Below are 23,533 nucleotides of genomic sequence, written 5' to 3'. Positions count from 1 at the left end.
GACAGAGAGAGAGAGAGAGAGAGAGAGGAGAGAGAGAGAGGAGAGAGAGAGAGAGGAGAGAGAGAGAGAGAGAGAGAGAGAGAGAGAGAGAGAGAGGGGCAAAGATGGTGCCAGACTTAACATAACCTAACGTGTGAAGGGAGACAAAAAGAAACAGAAATACAACACTTCAGGCAAGGAGAGAGAGGGGCTGCCTCACTACAATATATTCCTGTAGCTGAGGCCCTGTATACTACACCTGGTGAATACACAAACACTTGAGGCAAGGAGAGAGAGGGGCTGCCTCACTACAATATATTCCTGTAGCTGAGGCCCTGTATACTACACCTGGTGAATACACAAACACTTGAGGCAAGGAGAGAGAGGGGCTGCCTCACTACAATATATTCCTGTAGCTGAGGCCCTGTATACTACACCTGGTGAATACACAAACACTTGAGGCAAGGAGAGAGAGGGGCTGCCTCACTACAATATATTCCTGTAGCTGAGGCCCTGTATACTACACCTGGTGAATACACAAACACTTGAGGCAAGGAGAGAGAGGGGCTGCCTCACTACAATATATTCCTGTAGCTGAGGCCCTGTATACTACACCTGGTGAATACACAAACAAAGGTTTACTGCACACACACATTTATTGAAAGTCACACCTGCACTGCCAACAAAACAAGTGCTGGGGCCATGACTCCCCCACACCACCACCACCACCACCACACAAAACTGCTGGGGCCATGACTCCCCCACACCACCACCACCACCACCACCACCACACAAAACTGCTGGGGCCATGACTCCCTCACAGGCATGGCAACCACCACCACCACCACCACCACCACCACAGGTACAGGTGTGGCCCCATGTGTCCACACACCACCACCTCAGAAGTGGATCTTCACGTGCTGGGCAATATCACCCTTTGTCTTGAAACACTTGCCACAAACATCACACTCGAACTCCCTCACCCCAGTGTGTCTGAAGGCGTGTTGATTGAGACGAGAAATGGTGGTAAATTTCTTCCCACACTCATCACACTCATAATTTTTAACACCACTGTGTGTCAGGGTGTGTGTGTTAAGGGAAGACTTGTGGGTAAATTTCTTCCCACACTCATCACACTCATAATTTTTAACACCACTGTGTGTCAGGGTGTGTGTGGTGAGGTAAGACTTATGGGTAAATTTCTTCCCACACTCATCACACTCATAATTTCTAACACCACTGTGTGTCAGGGTGTGTGTGGTGAGGTAAGACTTGTGGGTAAATTTCTTCTCACACTCACCACACTCATAATTTTTAACACCACTGTGTGTCAGGGTGTGTGTGTTAAGGGAAGACTTGTGGGTAAATTTCTTCCCACACTCATCACACTCATAATGTTTAACACCACTGTGTGTCAGGGTGTGTGTGTTGAGAGAAAACTTTTTGGTAAATTTCTTCCCACACTCATCACACTCATAATTTTTAACACCACTGTGTGTCAGGGTGTGTGTGGTGAGGTTACACTTGTGGGTAAATTTCTTCCCACACTCATCACACTCATAATTTCTAACACCACTGTGTGTCAGGGTGTGTGTGGTGAGGGAAGACTTTTGGGTAAATTTCTTCCCACACTCATCACACTCATAATTTCTAACACCACTGTGTGTCAGGGTGTGTCAGGTGAGGCTAGACTTTCTGATAAATTTCTTCCTACATTCATGACACTCATAATATTTAACACCACTGTGTGTCAGGGTGTGTGTGTTGAGGGAAGACTTGTGGGTAAATTTCTTCCCACACTCATCACACTCATAATTTCTAACACCACTGTGTGTCAGGGTGTGTATGGTGAGGTGAAACTTGTGGGTAAATTTCTTCTCACACTCATCACACTCATAATTTCTAACACCACTGTGTGTCAGGGTGTGTGTGGTGAGGTGAAACTTGTGGGTAAATTTCTTCTCACACTCATCACACTCATAATTTTTAACACCACTGTGTGTGAGGGTGTGTCTGGTGAGGGTAGACTTTCTGATAAATTTCTTCCCACACTCATCACACACATAATTTCTAAGACCACTGTGTGTCAGTGTGTGTTTGGTGAGGTTAGACTTATGGGTAAATTTCTTCCCACACTCATCACACTCATAATTTCTAACATCACTGTGTGTCAGGGTGTGTGTGGTGAGGGAAGACTTGTGGGTAAATTTCTTCCCACACTCATCACACTCATAATTTCTAACACCACTGTGTGTCAGGGTGTGTGTGTTGAGGTTAGACTTACTTGTAAATTTCTTGCTACACTCACCATACTCATAATTTCTAACACCACTGTGTGTCAGGGTGTGGTACTTAAGGCCATGTCTGGATACAAAAGTTTTGTCACACTGCTGGCACTCAAACTTGCTCTCTCCTCTGTGGACAGAGCTGCCTGCCTCCAGGTGATTCTTGCCACTATGCCTGTGCCTCCCCACACCTGAGGCTGGCTGCTGCTGTTGCTGCTGCTGCTGTTGCCGCCGCCGCCAGCTGCTCATGCTGGTGGCCGGCCTCACGACCTCCACCGCAGCACCACTCCCGCCAGCACACACCGCGTCCAGTCCTGCAGGGACCCTCGGGGAGGCCAGACAGCCGTCAGTGCCAGGCAGGGCGGCGGCCTGGATGCTGGCCTGGTCTGTGGAGCAGGGAAGAGTGGCGGCCATTACAAACTGTACCCACGTCTCAGAAAGAGCCATTTCTGCAAGCACTGACCAACGTGATGCCGTCTTTGTCACTTGTGGGACAGGTCAAGTCACAAACCCTTCAGTAATTGTCAACTACACACACACACACACACACACACACACACAGAGACATACTCACAATAGGGGCAAGAATGGTACAGCCTCAGGAGTGAACCAGGGACATCTAAGCACAGTGCAGCACAGCGGTGCACAGGTCTCCCCTCTCTCTCACAGCAAGTGCCTGGAAGAGTGCATCACCTTGGGTCAGTGGTTCTTAACCCTTGGGTCACAGCCCAAAGTTGGGTCACCCACCCACACTTCACTGGGTTGTCAAGGACACAAACACAGTTTTTCCCCGGTATACTTGTTCAAAATGTTATCACAGTATTAATGCTGTGTACAGAATACTTACTGTTCAAAATGTTATCACAGTATTAATGCTGTGTACAGAATACTTACTGTTCAAAATGTTATCACAGTATTAATGCTGTGTACAGAATACTTACTGTTCAAAATGTTATCAGAGTATTAATGCTGTGTACAGAATACTTACTGTTCAAAATGTTATCACAGTATTAATGCTGTGTACAGAATACTTACTGTTCAAAATGTTATCACAGTATTAATGCTGTGTACAGAATACTTACTGTTCAAAATGTTATCACAGTATTAATGCTGTGTACAGAATACTTACTGTTCAAAATGTTATCACAGTATTAATGCTGTGTACAGAATACTTACTGTTCAAAATGTTATCACAGTATTAATGCTGTGTACAGAATACTTACTGTTCAAAATGTTATCAGAGTATTAATGCTGTGTACAGAATACTTACTGTTCAAAATGTTATCACAGTATTAATGCTGTGTACAGAATACCTAACTCATTAACATCTAAGGCTAACCAAATCATGCACACGACATGAGGAGAGAGAGAGAGAGAGAGAGAGAGAGAGAGAGAGAGAGAGAGAGAGAGAGAGAGAGAGAGAGAGAGAGAAAGTCACATTTATCCCCGGCCTTTCAACATAATTTGAATTTAAATGGAGTGTTTGTGGGAACTGTCATTCCAACAGCAAGGTTAGTGGTGATGGGAATGAATTAAATTAGAGGATAACAATCCACCGCAACAAGTGGATCCAGCAACGAGGATCCGGGTGGAGCAGATTCACCACTTCGGAGAAAAGCGACATCATTCCGCTCAACCTCCACCTTACAGGCCTAACCAAACTAGCTAACTTAACCTAATTAAAATAGCTAACCTAACCTAACCAAACCTAACTTAACCAAACCTAACCAAGACTAATTTAACCTAACCAAACTAACTTAACCAAACCTAACTTAACTTAACCTAAATAACCTAACCTGACTAAATTAAGCCAAATAAAACCTAACCAAACTAATTTAACCTAACTAAACTACCTAACCTAACCTAACCAAACGTAACTTAACCAAACCTAACCACACTAACCAAACTAAACTAACTTAACCTAACCTAACTAAAGTCACCAAAACCTAACTGGCAAGGCAGAGAAATGAATAAGAAGTGGTCACCTTGTTTCTCTTCACAAAATGTGGCGGTGCGCTGGAAATAATGGCAGCAACAGACAGACTTCTTCCTCGCACTAACTCAAATATTTCAAATTGAGCGCTTCTCCCTCCTCAGAATGAAGTAAAGCGCTGTCATTGGCTAAATTAATCCCTCATGTTTTAATTGGCCAGCAGCTGCATTCTCAAACAAAGGAACCAATCACCGTGAACAATTTCACGCTTGCCAACAGATGTGACATACACACGCACGAACGAACACCCCCTCACCAGGGTAGACCAGTGCCCTTCTCTGATAAGAAGGGTAAGGAAAGCCACGTTAATACTGGGGAAACAGTAAAATACCGTAAGGTTTGGCGCACCTGCAGATCCGCGCTGCCCTTACATTCATCTGAAATAACCTCTACCTGTCTATTCATATGTCAAGAAAGGGTAGCCATCCAGGTGAGTCAAGCAGGTGAATGAGTCCAAACATCTCCCGTCTTTTCCTCTTTCCGCAACTTCCTCCCTCCGTGGGGAAATAAGAAAAGTTTGTTGTCCCGTCCCCCCGCCCTCCCCTAGAGTACTTATCAGCCAGCCTTCTGCCAGTGACCCTTTATATGTCAGATGTAAACTTGAACACGGCTAGTGAAGGTTAGGCTGAGGCAGGAGCAGATATTCTACACATTAACCAAAATCCAAACACACCAGATCCCCGAAGTTCTCCCTAAACACACCGCTCCCTCCCCTTCTGTTTCTTGTGGTGGTAACAGCGTCCATTCTTGCCATTTTAAGGCGATTTTTGGCCAGACACACTCACCTGAACTTCCTTTCCCTCACTTCTTATAGTAATTTTGGTGTGGGCGCCGCGTTCATGTGAATTTTGGTGTTTTTTGGTCAATGTTTACACGTGCAACTTCAAACCTTCCTTCGGGACGCCATGAGCAGGGTTGCCAGATTTTTCAGAGCAAAAGATGCCAAAGTGTTTCCAATAAAGTGCCAAATAGCACAAAATAGTGCCAAACTTTATAACTCATAAAATATATATATATATATATATATATATATATATATATATATATATATATATATATATATATATATATATATATATATATATATATATATATATATATATACTACACAAACACACAGATTGAGACGGGACAATACGAGCTTAGCTCATCTCCCATGTCACAACACACACACACACACACAGACTATATTGCAGATGGTCTGACAAAAGTTAACTGAATAATTACTTGAACACTGTTGCAGGTAATTATATACAAAACTGCCTATTATAAAACAGCCAGAAAACACCTGCAATATATCGTGGTAACTAGGGTAACATTCCAAACAAGAACATATTTAAAAAAAATCTTTATTACTAGCCAAATGGTTATGTGCAAAGTTACAAAAATAGTTAATTCATAAATTTACAATGTTTACCCATAATAATCTTCATAGAGATAGATAATATATATTTTTGCTTGTACATGTACATTTTCAAGATGAACCAATCTAGGCACTCCGTTCACATTAGGCTAATTATTGATCTTAAAGTTATAATGAAAGACCATTCCCTATATCTCCACATTTCCACAAAACATTCTAAATAAAGCATATGTAATTATTTGGCATTAATTGTTCTTTTAATAGTAATGAGATCATTCCTTACAGCCCCACATTGGCACACAACACTCAAAATAAAGCATATATATATATATATATATTCTTATAATATTAATGAGATAATTCCTTAAAGCCCAACATTGCCACACAACACTCAAAATAAAGCATACCATAGACTAGGAGCATACAAATCTATTTGGCATTAACTGTTCTTATAATAGTAATGAGATAATTCCTTAAAGCCCAACATTGCCACACAACACTCAAAATATAAATCTATTTGGCATTAATTGTTCTTATAATAGTAATGAGATAATTCCTTAAAACCCAACATTGCCACACATCACTCAAAATATAAATCTATTTGGCATTAACTGTTCTTATAATAGTAATGAGATAATTCCTTAAAGCCCAACATTGCCACACAACACTCAAAATATAAATCTAGTTGGCATTAATTGTTCTTATAATAGTAATGAGATAATTCCTTAAAGCCCAACATTGCCACATATCACTCAAAATATAGCATATAAATCTATTTGGCATTAATTATTCTTATAATAGCAATCAGATAATTCCTTAAAGCCCAACATTGCCAAACAACACTCAAAATACAAATATATTTGGCATTAATTGTTTTGGCATTAATTAATTCTCCTCACAGCTCCACACATTCACTCAACACTCAAAATAAAGCATAAGAAACCATTTGGCATTAATTGTTCTCTAATAGTAATGAGATCACTGAAATATCACAATTCAAACATATTCAGTTATGTCGTCTTCGTCCATGTCATCACCATCATTGTTTTTGTTATATATATCTGAATTAAATAACTTGAGCATTTCCTGAGATGGGACAAAATCTTTACAACACAATCCTCTAAATTGAAGGTGACATCTGATCCTACAAATTGCATCTAACATCTTTGTTCTCATTCTATTTCTCAATTTAGATTTTACATTAGTTACATGGGAAAATATTCTCTCTACAATTGCATTGCTAGCTGGAGTAACCAGAGAAGAAAGTGCCCACTTTGATAATTCCTGGAATGGGTTTTCACCCATTCCATTTTGAAAAGATTTAATCCCCACCCAGAACTTCACCGAGTCCATTGGAATAGTGCCACTGAAAACACTTTCCTCTCTCCAGTTCACAATTATTAAATTTCTGTACTGCTGCTCAATTTTTTCCATTTCATCTGATTTCAAAAGCTTAATGAATGGCAGGTCCAGGAACACTGGCCTAGCCACCTGATTTAAGACCACTGATGGATGCAAATTACTTAAATGTTTAAAGGTATTTCTGGAAGGGGGCAGTCTTGCCTCTAACTGCTCCACAGCATCCGTGATGAAGCTATGGCAACGGTTCTTAACTTCTATCACCTTTTCAATGACTTCACTTTGAGGATTCTTTTTCAAATATAAACTTGCTTCCTGTGCAAAGCGTGCTCCAAAGTCTGCTTGATTTTGGTGCAACTTGTCACCTTTTGACGACACAATTCTTGATTTCATTGATCTATGTAATAAATTTAATTAACTTTCCATATTTTGAGGATCAAGATCAGTTCCTTGAAAAAAAGCATTGACTCTTTCAAAATCCAAGACAATTGGAGAAGCACACAGGAAGTAAAGCTTATTTATGTCATCCCCTAGCATCTCTCTTATCATTCTGGCCTTGAATTTAGCCTCTTGGCCACAATTCTGCTCAGCACAAAGGAAATAGCCATGCAGCTCATCCCAGTTACTGAGAATTTTGCTCATAACTTTTCCTCTTACCAGCCATCTTGTAGCAGATGGTTGCTGAAATGGAGCTGGTAGTCCTTTCCTTTCATCGTCTGGGTTCATGATGTTGAAGAGAGTCTTGTAAGACTCTCTCCGAAGAGAGCTTTTGGAGAACTTGATCTTGATCTTGATCTTGATGGTACAGGTGGCACAGGATCACTCCTGAGCCAGCCCTTTGGATCGGCAACTCCTGTAGAAAGGGGAAAAAAAAAAAGAGAAACGAACAGCATCCTCTATCCTAATTGTTCATACACCTGGCACGCCACATTCTCTCCAGAAACTCTTTCACCGCCTCAATCATCCTTTCATTGGCCTCTCTACCCAGTCCCAGCAACAACACCATCCATTCCTTTCCTGTCTTCTCCACTCTTTCATTCCTATCATGCCCTAACTCAGTCAGTATCACTTGCATCATCTCATTCCTGTCTCTGGCATACTGCACACACTCCAGCACCACATGTTCCACCGTCTCATCCTCTCCCATGTCACACATCTGGCACACTTTGCTGCGGGACTCAGACCACCTGTAACTCCTTGCATTCACATCCATACACTGTGCCCTCGCTCGGAAGAGAAGATCACCGCCCAGGCTTCCATCATACCACCTTTCATACCTCGGGGCCTCTTTCTCCTTGTACCATTCCAGGGTCTTCTTTCTTTCCATCTCATTCTTCCATTCATTCAGTCCCACACATTTCACTTCTTTGTCTATCTCATTCTTCCATTTTCTCACATCCCATTCGGCTCCCACTCTTCCTCCTCTTGTTACCACCCATTCACGCTCATTTTGGTTCCTCCCAGCCATTCTTATCGCCCACACAACTTGCAATCCATTCCTGTCTGTCATTCTCATGCATCTCTTCCTCCATTTGCTTCCACTTTCATTCCACAGGTACACCTTCCTTGCTATTCTTGCATCATCCATTCTCTCAAGCCTAATCTTGTACCTAAGTGTGGCTTTTGTCAGTCTTTCTCTGAAGGTGCTCCATCCCATGTCACCTCTCAAGGCTTCAACTGCTGTGCACCTCGGTGCACTCAGTGCCATCCTTGCTACTTTGTTCTGGCCCACTTCTAACTTATCAATTTCACTTTCATTCCATGCAATCACATCCATACCATACATTATACATGGCACAGCCACACTCTTCCACACTTCTCTCAACACATCATACTTACTTGCTCTCATCCTTGCCGCGCTTCCCAATCGACCTACCCACTGGTTTACCATACTTATCTTTTCATTCTTTGCCTTTGCACACCCACTAGGACTCATCCACATCCCTAAGTACTTGTATTCTTGCACCTGTCTCAACTCATTCTCTCCAAGTCTCCATACCACATTACTTTCATCCTCTGATCTATTCACAATCATTACTTTGCTTTTCTCACTGCTAAACCTTACTCCAAAGTCTTTACCATAGCCATCCACTACATCCAACAAACTTTGAACCATTTCGGAATTTCAGTCTTGGTCTTGTGTTTTGTTTTGATTTAGTCTTGACTCTTGATCTTGATTGCACATTATACAGATTGCGCTGTTTGTTGATGTTTTCATTTCTTCCATCAGTAATGATGGTGCTAACAATGCATTAGGCATTTCGAAATTTCAGAAAAATGGCTAGTGAATGATTTTTATCGAAAAATGCCAAAAAAGTGCCAAGATGCCAACTTGATTTTTTGGATGCCAAACGCATTGAAAAAGTGCCAAATTTATAGATTTTGGCACCAAAAGTGCCAATCTGGCAACCCTGCCCATGAGAATCTGTTAGGCTCGTACAGTTCAGCGTTGCCAGATTGTTTTGGCCATATTATCGTACTACACAGGTTGAAATTATTGTACTTCTGGTAAAATTATCGTACATATGTAATTATTCCAAATATTTTGCAAAACTGCCATTTTCCAAATACAGCAGAATTTACGTTATATATATATATATATATATATATATATATATATATATATATAGAGAGAGAGAGAGAGAGAGAGAGAGAGAGAGAGAGAGAGAGAGAGAGAGAGAGAGAGAGAGAGAGAGAGAGGTAGGTGTGTGTGTGTGTGTGTGTGTGTGTGTGTGTGTGTGTGATGAAAAAAAAACAACAATGCCCTTAACAAACAAAACACTTTCCTAAATACATATCATTAATAATTGGAGAAAAACTACAGGACACTTCGTTAAGTTGTTTACTTACTATGTAGGAGATTACTGGTCTTGTTCTTCTATATATACATCCGGCACGTCGTCAGCAGCCCCGGCACTCTCTTCATTGGAGGAATATAGCACGCTTGATGTCATGTTTTTTATCATTGACTTTGATTGATGGCTTGAAGGTCGTACAGTCACTGCTGGATGTGGAAGCAACACACTGCTTCGCTAGGATGATGTCTCTTACGGTTTCTGTTATTAGCTTATTTCTGTCTTTTGTTTTCACACGGTTTACACTAGAGAAGCAGCGCTCACAGTCAGCATTAGCATGAGGCAAAGAAAGACATCCTAGTGAAAAGTCTGAAACAAGCTTAAACTTGGGGTTTCCATCACTATCCTCCAGAGTTTTTATGGCACACCAAAATTTATCAGGCTGGTTGTAATTGCTTTTGTCCACTTTTTCGCCATGTTGGTAATGGATTCAGGCAGATCTTCTACGGCAAGCCTCTTCCACTCATCGTCCAGTTGCTGGAGGGTAGAATCATCCTGGGCAATGATTCGGGGAAGGTGTGTCGCGAGGGGCACCAAACTTTGCTGTTGCACTTTGCCCTGGATGCCTAGAACACTGGCTGGCTCCAGCATGTGCATTCTTGAAAGAACTTCATATCCGAAATTAAATCTCTTCCTGATCTGTTCTGCTGCTACTATCAAAAATAATCTGCAGTGGAAGCGAAACTCATACATTTTCTTTTTTCGCTTGCTTAATTCTGGATTGTCTGTTATTGTTTTTAAGACAGATGCACCCAAATACACCTGCTCTAGCATCAGGAACTCACGTTGATATCTTGGATCAACTTTTGAAAGCATGGTTTTCACAATGTATTCATGGTTCATGTACATCAGTAGCAATTCTTTATATAAATTACAAACTTGCCTGTGCAATTCAGGTATGACCACTCTTTCACTTTGAAAAATAATCTGCAGTGGAAGCGAAACTCATACATTTTCTTTTTTCGCTTGCTTAATTCTGGATTGTCTGTTATTGTTTTTAAGACAGATGCACCCAAATACACCTGCTCTAGCATCAGGAACTCACGTTGATATCTTGGATCAACTTTTGAAAGCATGGTTTTCACAATGTATTCATGGTTCATGTACACCAGTAGCAATTCTTTATATAAATTACAAACTTGCCTGTGCAATTCAGTTATGACCACTCTTTCACTTTGAAATAAAAGGTTCAGCTTTTTGGTAATACTTTGGTAATACTGAAGAAAGGAAGCAGTAGTAAAGCCTGGCAAATGGATTGTGCAGTTGTTCATAAGCACTTCTAACTGTGCTACCATAAGTTTTCGTCTGTTGAAAATTTAATTCAGTAAACAACATCTGAAGAGGGCCCCACTGCTCAAGCATCCTTTTCACAACAGCCGTGTAGGAAAGCCAGCGCGTTCTACATGGCAATAAAATCCTAAGCTTTTGAGCCCCAGCAAACTCTTGAAATTGTACAAATTGTGCCAATCGTTTTGAAGAGTTCTTGAATGTGTTGTGGACATCATGAGCTAGTTGTTCAATAGCATCAGGTAATTGTTTGCATGCTTCAGAGGCACATATATGGGCAGAATGGCACACACATTTCATAATAAAGATTCCTGGGCAAAGTTCCTTTAACCTGCTACTCACAGAGTTATTAGGCCCCATCATAGTGCTGCATCCATCAGAACCAAAGCCAATGATATTACAAGTAGGTATACCATTTTCAGTAAATGTTTTCATTATCTCTGAAAACAACCTGGCAGCTGTAGCACCTTCATTAGCTTTACTAGGATCACTACTAAATAATGGCACTAAATCCAAAAATTTGGTGACAACAGCATTTCCTTCAACCACTCTTACCATGATGCATAAATTCTGACAGACCGATATATCTGTGGATTCATCCACAAGAATGCTCAACTTGTTCTGCTTCAAGATGTTAATGAGCTCTTGTTTGTGAGAGTGTGCCATAACATTACCACACACTCTTTGACATTTTGTTCTTTTCATTTTCAATTCCTTTGCAATAGCGGAGTCAGAGAAGCAACCTTTCAGGACTTCACACAGATGATCGGCCACACGGAAACTTATATTGTGTTCCACCATAAATGCAGTAAGCCTTATTTCAGCAGCCTTAACAGAATCACTTTTACTAGTTTCATTATCACCACGTGCACTTGTAAATGACTCCATAAGTATTTTGGATGAGGATGGCGCACGCATTTTCTTGTGCTTTGCAGTGTTTTCGTGCAACTTGAGAGTTGTGAGCTGGGCGGTTATTTCAACACTGCAAATAAGGCACATGGCCTTACAAGCATCCTTCTTTGCAGGCCCCACCCACGGAAACTGTTTTTCCCACTCGGGCCTATATTTCTGTTTCCGTCTCGCTTTTTTCGGCACTGCACCACATGCCTCCTCTCTCTCCTTTCCATTCTCTTCAGACATTTTTAACGAAAACTGAAAGTCCTGTCCTGCGTCGTGACGCGCGAGACTGACGACTGACTGACGACTACGAGACTATGGGACGGGGACTCGGGGAGCGGACGGACTGGTCGCAGACAAGAACGAGACCTGTTGTTCACCCGTATGGTGAGACTTGTCTCGTAAGGAAAGCAATACATCTGCCACTTTCAGGTTTTTATTTTGTTATTCAAATTTATGTAAGAAATTTTGCATTACCTGATATTGATAACATTAATTTTCACTTAAATTATTGTATATTTCATAAAAATATCGTACGAATTCCCAAATTATCGTATTATCGCATGAGTCCCATTGTACATCGTACACTGGCAAAAATTATTGTACTTGTACAATAATTATCGTACGTCTGGCAACGCTGGCGGGAGTTACTTCCTCTCAGCTACTGTACGCTCTGAGTTGCCTCTTGGGTCATTCTCCTGCCTTCCTTCACGCATTTCTTTGCTTTACATTCTTATTTTGTGGCTGGCTTTCTGCTGTCACCCGTGGCCTTGGTGTCCCAGTGGCTCAGGAAGACTCCCAATCTTTGTGTCGGGTCAGATGTGAATGATGATGGTCTTTGCAACGGCATCTCTAATGGCTCAGTCTGCCTCTTCCCCTTTCCTCGGCGAGTCTTCCACAGGAGATGCTTCCGGTCTGGCGGCATGTTAGCAGACGCTCACCCGAGGGCGCTCCTTTCACGGTTGGTGATCATGCAATTCACACAGACACTGGACTAGAGAACTAATGCATTTTTCTATATATTCCCATAATGGTATGCACTCTTTGGTTAAGATGAAGATAAATAATGCGTGGTGTAGTGATACACACTGAATTTAACAGAAAATGCCATGCTGGTGCTTCAGCTGGTGGCCATTGTTGGGTCTGTTTTCAAAGGTAGTCCGCCAACGACACGGTAACAATTTATGGACATTTTATTCCCGCCATACAAGAAATGTCAATCTGTTGGTCATGGACAGAACTGTGAAGACTGAGGCAAACTGTTGGGTGAAAGTACTCACTGTACAATTACCTGGCCATGAAATGTTACTCTGGGAAGCAGGTACCGAGCGAGGCAAACACCTGTGACACACCACGTCACTTTCATCATGGGCTGTGTGTGTCTGGGCTGGGTCAGCTGGTGCAGGGTTAGGCCTGGAGTCCCCCAGGGGTAGGGCAGGTCAGTACCTTTCACCATTATGTGAGGGAATCCCTGCAGAGTTCAAAGTTCATTTTGATAGAGATAATTATCAGTAAGTTTGCACATATTTTTTGGTTGTTAAGGTGTGGGATTTTACCTGTTTTGGCATCCAGCACTGCAGGTCATGCCTCGCCATACTTCGGTGAGGCTGACATGGAAAGAGGAGGAAAATAGTGCCTAACCCATTCCTAAGCCAGGCGGTGTGTCCTGCCAATTATGGACGTCCTTTTTTGCTTGGCTCAAACTCGTGTTTGGGGGTTATTTTTGACCAATGTTGCTTCTACAGCAGGCAAGATCGTCATTCGTTAGTATGAAGGCAAAGAAAATGTCAGCAATACTATTGTGACTCTCATTTATCAAGTATTCTAAAACCTGCGACTCGTCTCCTGGGTGGCGATTCCGCTGGCCTCGACAAAGGTGCGTGCACTTCCAATTTTTTTAAATAACTAATTGGATCTTCGTATATTTTTTTTAATACTGTACACAAAGGAATAATTGGCGCGTCTCCACGTGTATGTTGAGTGAAAAACTCTCACTATTAACTATATTACAGGCTACCCTAGCGATCGCGGATTGTGGCTTCACTTATTGGGAAAGACTTGACCTATTATTTCGTAGTGGGATGTATTTCAGGGAGCTGTATGTATCACAATAGCCACAAAAAGTGTATACAGCCACTTTAATGCTTCCCGCGGTAGGATTGGCCGTAATATGTGTTGTTGTTGTTGTTGTTGTTGTTGTTAAGGGCCGTCACGATCAGTGTGACAATCACTTGTGCCCTCTGGTGAAGTGCCTGTGGTGTCATCACAGGCGTGGCAGCTGTCCTGACTTCTTGGGGAAGGCACAGGTGAGGCGGATGACAGCTGACTGTCTTGAGGGATGGACGCCTGCCGCCGCCAGTAGGGTGGACAGGTCAAAACTATTTATCCCCGGAGCAAAGACTTGTGTGCGGTGTGAGTGGAGGCGAGGGCGCTGCAGAAGGAAGTGTTCAACAGTGTCAGGCACTGAGTGGCACCGAGGGCAGCGTGGGTCAGATGAAAGATGTAGATGGTGAAGGTGTTCGTGTGAGGCTAGTGAGAGGCTACGTCCAACACTGGACTTTTTCTTATCCAAGGCTGTGGAGAGGAGTCAGTTCTGTAGAGGCCCATGGAGGTGGTGCGGAGGTCATGTATTAGTCAGTCATCCCATAGAGATGGAGATCAGGCGTTGGGTATGTGAGAGAGGAGCAGCTGGAGTACCTGAAGCAGTCCATGGCAGCTTGTGTTTTTCCATGGGGCCGCGGTGAATATTGCCAACACTCAACTCCTTAGCAAAGTGGAAAAAAGGCTTTAATGCAGGCTATCATATCTAGTGTTGCTTTACTCTTCACATATCCGATTACCATTATAATAACGTGGAAATAACTATGCAGTAATTCAGAAAATAAAAGAAGAGTCCTTCTGGGGGTGCATTTCATTGGCGCGAGTCCTGTAAGTCCTTTATAGGACTCGCACAAAACGGTTGCTACTTAACAAGCTGCGATCAGCGTCCATTACTAACCTTCGGTCGCCAAATGGTATCCACGAACGGGCAAGAGGTTGGTGTTGCCATGCTAGCAAGGTTGGTAAGTTAAACCACCACCTGAGGTGGTGTAAGTTTACACCTCACCCGAAAACTCTTATATAAATATTTATGTGCACAAAATAACTTTTTTTTTTTTCATTGCTTACAAGGTTTACCACCAAGAAAGCATGGTTTTGTGATGCATAAAGTGAAATATTGCATAGAACACCAAAAATAAAGCAGGAAAAGGCTGATTTGCCCCACGTGCGCACTCCTCATTCCGCCTCGCAGCAACAAGTGTGTACTGTGATTAAGTATTGTTTTCGTCGTTTCACCTGCATGTATTGGATATTTTCTTTGCATACTTCCACGTTCGTGCCTTGAAGTGAGAAAGGCGCTTTTGGGATCGCCTTGACCCCTTGGCATTGAGTGATAATGAGCTCATGCTCAAATATCACTTCTCTCGGCAGACCTAATCCTCTTGTTTGAGGAGATGCAGCCTCAGCTGGAGAGAAGGACAAGGCGTAGCCGGGCATTACCAAATTACACCCAGGTTTTGCTGTCCCTGAGATTGTTTGCCAGTGGGTCCTTCCAAAATGTCATTGGAGACACTGCAGGTAAGATATGCTGGTGTTGCATGCTTCAGCACAGGGGCTGGCTGTTTTGGTAATTGTCAGGGAGCCTTTTCCCTGACCTTATTACTGGTCTGTTCTCTTACATTCTTCGCATATACCTTTAGATACACTTAAAACATAACTTCAAGGTGAGGAAGAAGTGCCCCTGCCCTTCAGGAGTCCAGGGGATGGGCTAAGGTCCCTCAGAGGCTGCCAGAGGTTAGGTTAGTCACCGCACACTTATATTTGAAACATTACCTAATCTAACGTAACCACAGGGGCTAGACCCACCTTTACGGACACCAATATCAGTTAGCATAACCTCTGGAACACCCCTGAAGGACGGGGGCACTTCTCCCCCATCTAATACTATGTGTTTCAGGTTTATCAAGAGGTTTGTGAAAGAATGGAAGAGGATAGATGTGTAACAAGAGGTTTGTGAAAGAATGGAAGAGGATAGATGTGTAACAAGGACAAGAGAGGACTCTAAACAATTACTACTACTTTTTTTTTTAGACAAACTGCACAATATTCCATAAATAACTTTTGTAGGTGAATAAACTGATGTTCATTGTGGTGAATAATATTCAAGTGTGGCTGACTTTCAAGGATAAAAGGCATTAAAGTCAACTTCCTGCATGCCACTGTTTATAACGCTGTAATCCAGTGTTAGGAACTTGTCAAGCTTAGTTCCTGGTGTCAAAATATGTGAGTGCATAATTAATAAGGAGGGATGAGGGATGATGCTAACCTTACAAAACCAAACCTTACCAAACCTGCCATCAAGCACCCCTGGGGCTGCCCCTTCCTCACCCACCCCATTATTATTCATGTGTACAAATATTTCTAGACTTGTTAGGTTTATTTCTGACATGTTTCTAACACTGCCCTAAAGATAACTTAATTTACTATACTGCTGGCAAAAAAAAATTGACAGCAGAAGTAATATGTGTATGGATATGATGGCAGTGATTGAAGTAATGTGTATGGATATGATGGCAGTGATTGAAGTAATATGTGTATGGATATGATGGCAGTGATTGAAGTAATATGTGTATGGATATGATGGCAGTGATTGAAAGAACACTGCATTACATGCAGAAGGATCATTAAATTTGTGACCGATTTTTTTTTTTTTTCTTTTGGGCCTACAACAAAGATGTATCTTATTTAAAATAAATAAATAAATAAAATGAAAACTAATGGCTTATAATCTGCTTTCAGACCTACGCAAGTGTCAGCAAAGTCTTTGAGTGTGTGTGCACCGAGTTGAGTGAGTGTGTGTGCACCGAGTTGAGTGATAAGTCGGTGCAGGAAATCAAGATGCCTCCAACACACCTTGATCAAAGGAGAACTGCACAACAGTTCTTCAGGATCAAAAATTTCCCAAGGGTTACTGGGGCCATTGATGGTAAGATTAACAATAATGTATTTTTGTTTTAAATTTAGTGTTACTGTTATAATCTATCACTTCATCAGTGTTTCCTTTGAGTGAAAGGTATCTCACAGCCTCAAGGTCCTGTTAGGCATTAATAAAGTTTTCAATAATTTATGTATACTGTGTGCATATCCAGTGCAGGGGTGGTGTATATATATATATATATATATATATATATATATATATATATATATATATATATATATATATATATATATATATATATATATATATATATATATATATATATGATGGATATATGTAGCTACTGTGTAACATGATCATGTAATACTTTCTTTTTGTGTGCACAGGCACCCACATTGCCATCAAGGCCCCAGGTGTGGACGAGGCCCTTTACTTTAACCAGAAAAGGTATCACTCCCTCTCAACATCCAACTTGTTTGTGATGCGAATGGAGTGATCCTCAGCTACTGCTCCAGACTCCCAGGTATACAGTATCATTGCATTACATGTTTACCCAACCATGTATTTTATTGATTTTCATGTGACTGCACATGGTTACTGGTATTGCATAAGAAAACAGTGTGATAAGCCTTGACATTAGTTACAAATGGACAGTTGACATACTCCTTGACAAGTAATGAATCCTCTTGTAGTATGAAATCTCACTTTTCACAGGTGCCTGCACTCTTATGGAGGTAGCTTGCAGTACAGACCCATCAAGTGTGTGAAAATAATTAATGCTTGCCTGCTCCTACACAACCGCTGCATCAAGTTCCTGATGACGTATGTACTTGTCGCTATTTTTCTGGTAGTTGACGGGATATATCAATATCATGGACATTAGATTTGATTTAACCGAGTACAGTCATGAGTGTTCTTACACTTGTTGTTAGGGTAATGAAATTTGTCAGAAGTGTACCGTCATTTAACGAAAATAACATTTGTTTTTTTCCTACAAAGGTGTCTTGAAAGTCATTATGGTTTGGGCCAGTTTTGGATCACGAAAATGCTAAATGTCAAACTACACGTCTGTTCCTCTCGTACAACATAAACTTTAAACAAATGGAAGGGTTAGGTTCCAACCCCTAGACCTCTCAAACCCTCACAAAAGTCTGCTTACAGCTACCACCTCTTGAGGATGAAGCAGTGCCCCATGCTGGTGCCGACCCTGCTGTGCTGCAGAGGGGTCTACGTGCTCCAGCCAGAATTGTGCAGCAAGAAATCATACAAAACTTCTTCCAGCAATGAAGTAAGGAAGTCAGGTATCATTTACCTCTGTCAGTAATCATGTAATGAGTGAAGTAATGCTTTTCCATGTATCACTGCATACTACATGAAAGAGATGAGTGCAGCATTTTATTTCATCAAATACTTAAGTGGCTTGCTAGTATTAGGTATGAATAACACAAATTAACACAAAATGAATTAACACAAATAACACAAAAAGTGCTGTAGATTTATTTAAAAAAAATTAAATGATTGGTAATGGCAAAGTTTTTGCAAGAAAAAGAAAAAAAATAAATAACATATGAGCATAGTTCAGTTCCTGTAAAAAGTAAAAAAAAAAATAGTTCCTGTAAAAAGTAAAAAAAAATATATATAAATAAACATATTTATAGAAATGCCTACCAGCAGGTCACCACAAAGCACTCTAATGTAATTTCTGTACTTTAAGTAACACAAAGGCATTGTAGGTATCACAGTGAAGAAATGCTTTGGTATTATATTGCACTAATATTAACATGCTACTCTAGGTAAATGATAGAATTAATTAATGAAGTGCTCAGGAAGTGTTACCAGCTGCTGCAATGAATGCAGAATGTTCCTCTGCACTTCAACAGATTGTCAAAGTGCCTGGGACATGTTTTGTACAGCCAGCCCTTGCTCCTGGTGCACCATCACCAGCTCGCCCATGCTCAGATGAATCTGCTGTTGGGTTTCCTGCGCTTGAGAGAGAACTTCCAAGTCTGGGTGGCCACCTGCAATACAGTTTAGAAGCAAACACGACTTTACACCACAAGTTACAAAATAAGTGGTATTTTAGATATCGTCATGCTATCTTGTTGTGTCCCTTTAACTCATTTGCTCCTTGGACCTTTCTGCTATAGTGTACACAGGGTTGTGGTATGACACACTCATGGAATCACCAATTTAAAAATATAATGGCCACCTGAGAGAAGTATTCCTAAAAAAAAAAAAAAAAAAAAAAAAAAAGTTTAAAGTAGAAAAGACACACTGGCAGGAGTTGTATAATCAGTGTTCATCGTACTGGAGGACAACTGAATACATGTTAACATGTTACTCACCATTGCATGTAGTCATCTGTAACATGGATGATTTGAATGTCCTCATCCAGTGAAGATGACACAGGATTGTCAAATCCAGAGGCCCCTGCAGAGCCAGCAACACCATGAGAAGAGGGTTGGATGGGTCCAACACTACTGCTGGTGGAAGGCTCTGGTCCTTCTAGAGGCCCTGACACTTCTGGAAGAGAAGAAAAAAAAAATAGTAGAAAATAAGCTGGTATTCTTTGAGTGATGTTTTTTATTGACTAATTTTTCTTAATTATCAGTCAACCTAGTCATGTCTATGTCTATCACATGGTTTTGTTGAGTTGGCGTGCAAGTGTGCAGATCTCTACGTTCAGGAGGATGAGTATTGGACATGATGCAGCTAGCCCCATGGAAGATGATGCTGTAACATAATTATTGTTACATTACAGTACTGCACTTAGTTAAAAATGGCAGTAATTTACAAAATGTAATTTGACCTTAAGTGTAGCCGCACCGGCTGGGCATCAATTGGCTCTCAGGTGATCTGTTTTACTGATCACACCCATCATCGTAGGGTCGAGGAAAGGCAGTTCTCCCTGACACGTTTATTGATGAGGTAGGCATGACCGTAAGAACTGCGAACAAGTTCTCGGTCTCAATTTCTTACAAAATAACATTATACACAGATATTAAACACTTTCAACATATTACAATATTCATTAACAATACATGCAATTGACTTGGCACTATGACAATCAGTTTTTACTACAAAATTAAAGTATTTACCTCGGTCACCATCCTGCCCGTCTTTGTCTGAGTGCGACTTGGCTGTGAGTGATGCCTGCAGGCGACCAGCGGGTTAACCCCACACTACCAACAAGTGAGCATCGGCTTCGGTGCTTAATATAGCATTAAATACTGATACTTACACATATTACACGTTTTCATGCAAATAGAAAACTATTGAACATTTCACTTATAAATGCCAAGGAATAATGACGTGAGGTACATACGCTTTACATACAGTAATATTAAGCACTGTGGCACCATCACTTTCAGGGTATGGAGTAGAAATGCCATTTCTACTCCCACCGCACTGCACTTCGCTACCCACTCTCTGCCCTGCTGAGCATCACATCTCTCAACCTGCCCAGACTCAGCTGTCTTCCCTTCATGGCAATTGCCTATCCTGAGGTCCAGAGGAAATTTAAGGACCTCCGACCCAGGTCAAGAGCAAGGCTGCTGCAGAACAGTGTCACACTGCAGGCACTGGTGAGTTAATTGGTTATTCTTATCACATCTTCATTGGCATAGTTGCAGACCTAGCATGGTGCAGTTGACACAGAAGAGGGATAGAGGGCTATATGGATGGAATTACTGTGATATTACCAAAAATGGAGTGATGTCCTGCTGCAAGTAAGTGAAATCATGGCTTATGGTTCCAGCACACACACAGTAGGGTATTCTTTTACTCCTTCACCAGTCTCAACATGGCCTTTCCTACCCTTCTCATCAGATACAGTTTGTCATTCCAGAATAATTTGAACCCCACATATACCAACTGCAAATTAATTGTAATGATGACAGTAATTGTTAAACGGCTACATGTACATATTTTTAGAGAAGCAAGGTTATTTTAGCTATTTCAGGTTTGTCTTTGGTTTTGTTAGATTACTTTGGGTATGTTACATCAGATTTGATTAACATACTAATTCAGTGTATGCCAAAAATGACAAAAAGCAAATAGTTTCATGTGGAAAAGATGAACATAGAGTAAAAATTTACCCACACTACCATATTTGCTTAATATTTTGTCTTGACCTAATAGAATAAAAATTTACCCACACTACCATATTTGCTTAATATTTTGTCTTGACCTAATTGCTTATGGAATTTAATTGACTAATGTTTTGGGCATTGCTGGACACTGTTTTGAGTAATGTGAACAACTTCCTCTGTATGACTTTGTTGCATATTGGGACAAAAAAAAAAGTTTTTCTGCACAACCTTTGGGACCCAAACTGCTGTAATGAATTTCATTTCTTGATTATTGGTTTTACTTTGTTGAGGTTAGGTTATGGTTAGGTTAGTTAGGTTAGATGACTGTTAGCAGTGCTTAAAACCCTGGCAATTATTTAAAAAGTTTGCTCGTGTACTTGTTGTATTTCATTGTTGGTGCTGTTACACAATTTACCCATATAGTCAATAAACATACAAGAACCAACTAAGCAATGGATTATAAATAGGAGTATGTACAGTACCTCTGGCAGTCAGGTCTGAGACAGTGACCACTGCAGTGCTAAATAACATCAATATGCTCTAATACATTCATGATTTACACCAATTTCATTTGGCTTTACATGTGAACTTCAAAGTGGCTGATAATTGCAACATTCATATCCATGCAGGTGGGTGACCTCCAGATGAGACAACATACACTGCTGTGGAGGTGGTCGTGCTGTGGATGTGGTCTCACACAGCATTTACAGGACTGCCATACCCTGAAAGTGATGGCACCACACTGCGTAAGTAAACTACCAAAGGTCAAATTACATTTTGTAAATTACTGCCATTTTTAACTAAGTGCAGTACTGTAATGTAACAATGATTATGTCACAGCATCATCTTCCATGGGGCTAGCTGCATCATGTCCAATACTCATCCTCCTGAACGTAGAGATCTGCACACTTGCACGCCAACTCAACAAAACCATGTGATAGACATAGACATGACTAGGTTGACTAGTAATTAAAAGAAAAATTAGTCAATAAAAACATCACTTAAATAATACCAGCTTATTCTCTACCTGCAGTAATGAAAGCACTTTGAATTTTTTTCCAGAAGTGTCAGGGCCTCTGGAATGACCACAGCCTTCCACCTGCAGTGGTGTTGGGGTCATCCAACCCTGGTGTTGCTGGGTCTGCAGGGGGCCTCTGGATTCGACAGTCGTCATCTGCACTGGATGAGGACCTCTCTGTTCAAATCGTCCATGTTACAGATGACTACATGCAATGGTGAATAACATGTTAACATGTATTCAGTTGTCCTCCAGCACAATGAACACTGATTATACAACTCCTGACTCCTGCCAGTAAGTGTTGTTCTTGCTACTTTGACCTATTTTTTTTAAATCTTTTTTTTTTAGAATACTTCTCTCAGGCGCCTGTTTTATTTTTAAATTGCTGATTCCATAAGTGTATCATACCACTACCTTAGGTATAGTATATAGCAGAAAGGTCCAAGGAGCAAGTGAGGTAAAAGGCCATGGCAAGCTGCAAGCTTTTTTTTTTATATGATTTTTGTTGCCCTTGGCCAGTGTTCCTCCTACATAAAAAAAAAAAAAAAACATGACATGCAACTTAAAATAACATTTATTTTGTAACTTGTGGTGTAAAGTCATGTTTGCTTCTATGGTGTATAAAATCGTGTAAAATCATGTTTACTGTATTGCAGGTGGCCACCCAGACTTGGAAGTTCTCTCTCAAGCGCAGGAAACCCAACAGCAGATTCATCTGAGCATGGGCGAGCTGGTGATGGTGCAGCAGGAGCAGGGGCTGGCTGTACAAAACATGTCCCAGGCACTTTGACAATCTGTTGAAGTGCAGAGGAACATTCTGCATTCATTGCAGCAGCTGGTAACACTTGCTGAGCACTTCATTAATTAATTCTATCATTTACCTAGAGTAGCATGTTAATATTAGTGCAATATAATACCAAAGCATTTCTTCACTGTGATACCTACAATGCCTTTGTGTTACTTAAAGTACAGAAATTACATTAGAGTGCTTTGTGGTGACCTGCTGGTGGGCATTTCTATAAATATGTTTATTTATATATATTTTTTTTTTACTTTTTACAGGAACTATTTTTTTTTTACTTTTTACAGGAACTGAACTATGCTCATATGTTATTTATTTTTTTTCTTTTTCTTGCAAAAACTTTGCCATTACCAATCATTTAATTTTTTTTAAATAAATCTACAGCACTTTTTGTGTTATTTGTGTTAATTCATTTTGTGTTAATTTGTGTTATTCATACCTAATACTAGCAAGCCACTTAAGTATTTGATGAAATAAAATGCTGCACTCATCTCTTTCATGTAGTATGCAGTGATACATGGAAAAGCATTACTTCACTCATTACATGATTACTGACAGAGGTAAATGATACCTGACTTCCTTACTTCATTGCTGGAAGAAGTTTTGTATGATTTCTTGCTGCACAA

General features: G+C 40.8%; 3 protein-coding genes across 5 annotated transcripts; 1 reads left to right on the top strand and 2 right to left on the bottom strand.

Annotated features, from left to right (window-relative positions):
* Nucleotides 1–85: 85 nt before the first annotated feature.
* LOC135095957 (zinc finger protein 737-like) lies at nt 86–2,711 on the bottom strand. The gene is made up of 2 exons (XM_063997107.1): nt 2,293–2,711; nt 86–1,638 (listed from the first exon to the last, which is right to left on the bottom strand). The coding sequence occupies exons 1-2, from the start codon at nt 2,709–2,711 to the stop codon at nt 879–881; spliced, it is 1,179 nt and encodes a 392-aa protein (XP_063853177.1). The 3' UTR covers nt 86–878.
* A 139-nt stretch (nt 2,712–2,850) lies between these two features.
* On the bottom strand, nt 2,851–12,306 carry LOC135095989 (uncharacterized). 2 transcript variants are annotated; one of them, XR_010264552.1, is made up of 3 exons: nt 11,677–12,306; nt 9,830–10,311; nt 2,851–2,940 (listed from the first exon to the last, which is right to left on the bottom strand). XR_010264552.1 is itself a non-coding variant. In XM_063997155.1 (2 exons), exons 1-2 carry the CDS (start codon nt 12,259–12,261, stop codon nt 10,192–10,194), a joined length of 705 nt encoding a protein of 234 aa, XP_063853225.1. In that variant the 5' UTR covers nt 12,262–12,306; the 3' UTR covers nt 9,712–10,191. The 2 variants fall into 2 exon arrangements, 1 of the variants encoding a protein (XP_063853225.1); XM_063997155.1 differs by lacking the exon at nt 2,851–2,940 and having other exon boundaries at nt 9,712–10,311.
* A 4,313-nt stretch (nt 12,307–16,619) lies between these two features.
* Nucleotides 16,620–23,297, top strand: LOC135096090 (uncharacterized). 2 transcript variants are annotated; one of them, XM_063997327.1, is made up of 8 exons: nt 16,620–17,044; nt 17,383–17,519; nt 17,711–17,818; nt 18,158–18,284; nt 20,368–20,580; nt 21,717–21,833; nt 22,150–22,322; nt 22,762–23,297. In XM_063997327.1, the coding sequence occupies exons 5-8, from the start codon at nt 20,482–20,484 to the stop codon at nt 22,904–22,906; spliced, it is 534 nt and encodes a 177-aa protein (XP_063853397.1). In that variant the 5' UTR covers nt 16,620–17,044; nt 17,383–17,519; nt 17,711–17,818; nt 18,158–18,284; nt 20,368–20,481; the 3' UTR covers nt 22,907–23,297. The 2 variants fall into 2 exon arrangements, with proteins under 2 accessions (XP_063853397.1, XP_063853398.1); XM_063997328.1 differs by lacking the exons at nt 16,620–17,044; nt 17,383–17,519; nt 17,711–17,818; nt 18,158–18,284 and adding an exon at nt 18,333–20,188.
* The last annotated feature ends 236 nt before the right edge of the window (nt 23,298–23,533 follow it).

This window comes from Scylla paramamosain, unplaced genomic scaffold, assembly GCF_035594125.1.
Source record: "Scylla paramamosain isolate STU-SP2022 unplaced genomic scaffold, ASM3559412v1 Contig2, whole genome shotgun sequence".
Lineage (NCBI taxonomy): Eukaryota > Metazoa > Arthropoda > Malacostraca > Decapoda > Portunidae > Scylla > Scylla paramamosain.
Note: the sequence above shows the minus strand (reverse complement) of the source record. Positions and strands in the feature narration are given on the sequence as shown.